Raw genomic sequence first — 4,632 nt, forward strand, 5'->3', positions numbered from 1 at the left:
GTTCACCCAGTGTTGTTGCCTTGAGGAAAGGCTTGGGTGGGGAATTCTGGCAAATTGTCACCAAAAACCCTCCAGAGCACAGCTCTACTCAGCCACAAGTGGAGTTGCCAGACTCCACTTGGCACAACTTTTTCCCTTTTTCTTTTTCTGATCGTACCTCTTGGGCTTGGGATTGGACTAGTAATGGGTAAACGCACATGGATAATTTTAAGAGAAATGTGTATGTGCATTTATTTATAAAAATACTGAAGATGATTTATTGAAATTAAGTTACTTATGACACCCTCCCACTTTTGTTTCTCCTTGGACAGTGCAAAGAACATGATTTGGCCATGATTAACCAGTTGCTGGATGATCCAAAGTTGACAGCCAGGAAATACAGAGAATGGAAGGTCATGAACACCCTGTTGATTCAAGACATCTATCAGCAGCAGCGGGCCATGCCTGTCCCCGAGGACAACCCCCAGGAACTCGAGAAACAGCCCTCCTCAGCCTGCATCGAAAGTTCGATTTGAGAACAAGCCCAGATACTCTCTCCTTTTATCCTATGAAACTCGCCAAGATGTTGAAAGATTTTACTTTTTTTTTTTCCTTCAAAAGAAGGCTGACATCCTCTAAAGATGGGACTTGGGGGGCAGGTCTTCACCAAGTGGATCAGGTCTCCTAGTTCTGATAGCAAGAACTCCACGGAATGGGGCATCATTTGGAATTATTGAACTCAGTCGAACACAATAATTTGTATGTTCCTCCTGTGACCTTCAGGTTATGCCAGACTCCTGGTGGGATGTGAGAAATGTATCTGTTCCCTTTTCCCAAGATTATGCCAACTTTCTATAGACAAAAGATCAAATTGGACCAGGGTTAATTATTCATAGAACTCTTCTATGTTCCAAAAGAAGATCGTACATAGTTCCACTTGACTGTGTACTTGAGTTTTCTTTCTTTTAATTTTTTTCAAGTGGAAGAACGTTTTCTGCAGCACTCCACTTGAGCAAGACAGATACAGTCTTCAGGAACAAATCCTCGGCTTTGTTGGTGATAGAAAAATGGTGCCATTTCTACGCACTGGCAAACATGTCACAGAGAGAAGGTGCCAGACAGTCACCGTGGGAGGCACGTTCCAGTCTCCACTCCCTCAGAGGACCACTTGGTATTTTCACACTTGACCCAGGTGGGAGGAATCCCATAAGTGTTTGCTTGCCACCAAACAGTGAGAGAAAAGCATCATTACACTTGGGAACCTCTTCCCCTCCTAGCTGGTCTAGGCAACATGGGAGACAGGGACGGGTGCAGCAGGAAGTGGTGCAGCGCGGGTCCTGGGCTGTGGTTCCACAGAATCCACTTTGAAAAGAAGATTCTGGCATCGGAGTCGGTTTAGTACCTGTACTCCGAGCACAAACCAATGGGGGCGTTAAAACACGATGGTTTTATTTTTGTATAGCTTTCGTGTCACGGTGCGTCCTATGTGAATAGATAAACTTTCTATGTTTGTTATTTAAGTATATTTATAGAAGTTCAGATTACTAGTGTTTTCAAAGATGATATGCTACTGTATGTTTTAGTCAGTATAAATCCTTGAAGTATATACTTTTTTTGCTTGAGAAACATAGGGATATAATTGATTTATTGGTATTATTATATTGCACTATAAGGTAGAAGAATGCTCAGGGGATCTTAAGGGATCATCAATAGAGGGTCATGCATGCCTAATCTTTGATTTTCCCGACCCCTTCTCTCTCAATCTAAGGCTCTTAAATTTCTTTCGTTCCTTTTACATCACCCTCCTTACTGGGAAAACGCTTTCCTTTTAGGGTTACCTCTTCCATTAAGTTAATTTTATTTTTGAAGCATTATGCCCTTCACACTCACAAACTTGAAACCAAATGAGATATAATTCATGTAGATTTTTTTACCAAGACCACTGGAGATTTGGAGAGCCCATTGTTAAAGAAGAACTCATTTTGCTTGAGAGGGAAAAAAATGACTGTCTTCACTTCCTAATTATGAACATTTCTCACCATGAGACTAACCACAACCCACTGAACACCCACTTTGGCCCTGCCCCTAGCAAACTGTCATTCTGTTTGTAGTCAACATGTGGCTTGACATTCAAATGGAAAGAACCACCCCAATTTGATCTGCAAGGCAGATGGAAATGTCTCTTGACTATTTCCCCACGTCTTACTGAGAAGTTGTGAGGCTCTGTCAACAAGGAAGAGAACCTCACATTAAGAAAGAAACCAAACAGGAAGTGAGTTGTAGTGCAAGAAGCCTGTCAGATAGGAGCCCTTGCCTGTGGCCTTGGGCCCAGCACACATGCAGGCCCTCATGTTTAGGGAAGGTGCTGGGCGAGGCCACAGGCCATACGGCCACCTGACTCTGACCTGCAGTGAGCGTAGAGTTGACCCAGGCAGAAGGCACCATCTCTGATTGGGCTACCGTGGTTCTGGTTTGAGAGGCCAAGGGTTTAATCTTCTGATGCTGGTCCTTAGCATCGTGATCCGTAGAGATAAGAAGCTTGATGGGTAAGGATGTTCCACTGCAGACAGAGGGTTGAGGCAAGGAGAAATCAGACTGGAGGAAATGATTGGATGGCCTAGGTGTTCTAGCAGAACTTTTTCCTCTTGGACACCTTCTCTCCCCCTTCTCCCCTCCCCCCCCCCAGGGAGCTCACCACTGTGGAGTTGACTCCAACCCATAGCTACCCAGTAGGACAGAGTAGAAGGACCCCATAGAGTTTTAGGAGGCTGTAGTCTGCATAGAAGCAGATGGCCACATCCCACCCGAGCCCAGCCCTGGCCCCCAGCAGAGGGGTTGGTGGGCTCCAACTGGTGGCCTTTGGGTACTCTCCTAAGTCGAGGTCTTCTCAAAGCTTGGCGCAAAGGCTTGGGAAAATATGTAAATGATATCCTGTGATGGATAAACAACAAGCGTTTGACTCACCTTGGAGGCCAAAGTCTCGTACCGCTCAACTAGCAAGGGAAGTAGGTCCACGCGATGACGTTACAGATCCTCGCACACTGTGAGTTTTGAGAGTCATTTTCAGAAAGCATTCCAGAGGGGTTGGATTTGTTGGTTAGGACCGTTGCTTGGGAGAACCTTCCCCAAACGACTACCACGGAACTGCTTGGTCCAGGTTCCCTGGTGCTTTCCCGTGGGTCAATGCGCTGGCTCTGAATGATGTCTTGTTAAGCAGTAGCCCCGGACCTCAGTGGTGGCTACTAAGGGATGGGATGGGAGAGAAAGGGAGTGAGGACCCCTGAGGAACTCAGGCCCAGGTAGTATCCTTGGCCTGAAGACATTTTTCTTGTCTAAAGTCTATTGAGGAAGACTGGAATACTCGCAGATTATTCCTAGTGATTGGGCTATTGCTGAAGTGGATTTGGGTTGGTTTCATGCAGTCTGGGGAGAGACCCTTATATGCGCTTTGATAGCCATAGGTTTGAGGACGGTGATGCGACTCAAAACCATGATCACTCAGGATGGAAAGAGAACCTCTGTCTAAACCTGGCTCATGTCTTGGGACTCAGAACCTAAAGATCTCATCGTTGCGCTTCTGGAGAGTACAGCTTCTTGCTGTCTGCCTGGGGCCCTCACTGTCGGACACGTTGCCCAGGCATGCTGAGTTGGACGGTTCCACATTTGAAGGGACTCAGATGTTAAGAATTCTCTTCTCTGCTACCACAGCTCAAATCTAAGAAGACTCAATTAGCCGGAATTACCAAGACTCCAGGAAGCCTCGCCAAGAAGGTGGGCGTGGAGCCAGACTTCAATGTGAAACGGATGCCTTATGTTTACATAGCACTTTATAGTTGGCAAAGCAGCACTTTTCACTGCACCCCCCCCCCCTTGGCCCCCTTCCTCCAAAGTGGCCCTATATGGAGTGATGGTGTATTAGCATGGCCCCATTTTAGCCGAGCTCGGAGAAGGGAACCGCTCTGCTTGGTCCCCAGAGGAGTGCTGTAAGGCCAGAGTTAGAGCTGGAGGGTCCTGTCCCCAGGCTCTCCCATCACACCATGCAGTGGCTCTTAGAGAAGAGCCCACGGGGACCCAAGCAGATTGGGCCTGGCTTGCAGTCCATTGTGCTGGAAGTGGCACACACTGCAGAGTTGGCTTTTGGCTGATCTGAAACCAAACCCCAACTCAAACCATTGCCATGGATTAGACCTACCCACAGGGCTTTGCTTGTCGTCTTTAAGGAGGCAGATCAGAGGGTTGCCTCTCCGGGAGCCTCTGGGTGGGTTTGAACTAGCAAGCTGTGGAGTACACACAGCTGGCACTGCACCAGGACTGTCCCAGACCACAGTCTCTTCCTTCTCCCTCTGGAAGGCTGCTTTTCCTCCCCAGCGCTGGGGGATGTTTGGGGTTTCCTTTCTTTCCTGCCTTGAGTGAGCCTGCTTGGGTGCTATGAGCACTTTGGATGGAAGAAGGGCTCTCAAAGCAATGCCAGGGTCGGGATGGGGTGACACCTCCCCCCCAACTCCCCTCCTTCACCTTCCTCTCTCGATTTCTTCTCCTGTAATTGTGATATGTTCCTCCGGCTAGTCTTTCTGCATTGCCAATTATGTTCTAGGGAAGAAACGGGTAAAAAAGCAGATACTTTTTTTATTTTTAAGAGTCTTCTGGGAGAGG

The 4,632-nt window shown here is 47.4% G+C and overlaps 1 protein-coding gene across 1 annotated transcript in view; it reads left to right on the plus strand.

Annotated features, from left to right (window-relative positions):
* IPCEF1 (interaction protein for cytohesin exchange factors 1) overlaps positions 1-2,653 on the plus strand; it is a 114,569-nt gene extending 111,916 nt beyond the window's left edge. The window contains exon 10 of the mRNA XM_030886839.2: positions 312-2,653. Coding sequence (XP_030742699.1) covers positions 312-515 — 204 coding nt within the window. The 3' untranslated portion in view covers positions 516-2,653. The remainder of the gene's footprint in view (positions 1-311) is intronic.
* Positions 2,654-4,632: the final 1,979 nt, after the last annotated feature.

This window comes from Echinops telfairi, unplaced genomic scaffold (assembly GCF_000313985.2).
Source record: "Echinops telfairi isolate 266 unplaced genomic scaffold, ASM31398v2 ScPeMD7_3533;HRSCAF=4204_0, whole genome shotgun sequence".
Taxonomy (NCBI): domain Eukaryota; kingdom Metazoa; phylum Chordata; class Mammalia; order Afrosoricida; family Tenrecidae; genus Echinops; species Echinops telfairi.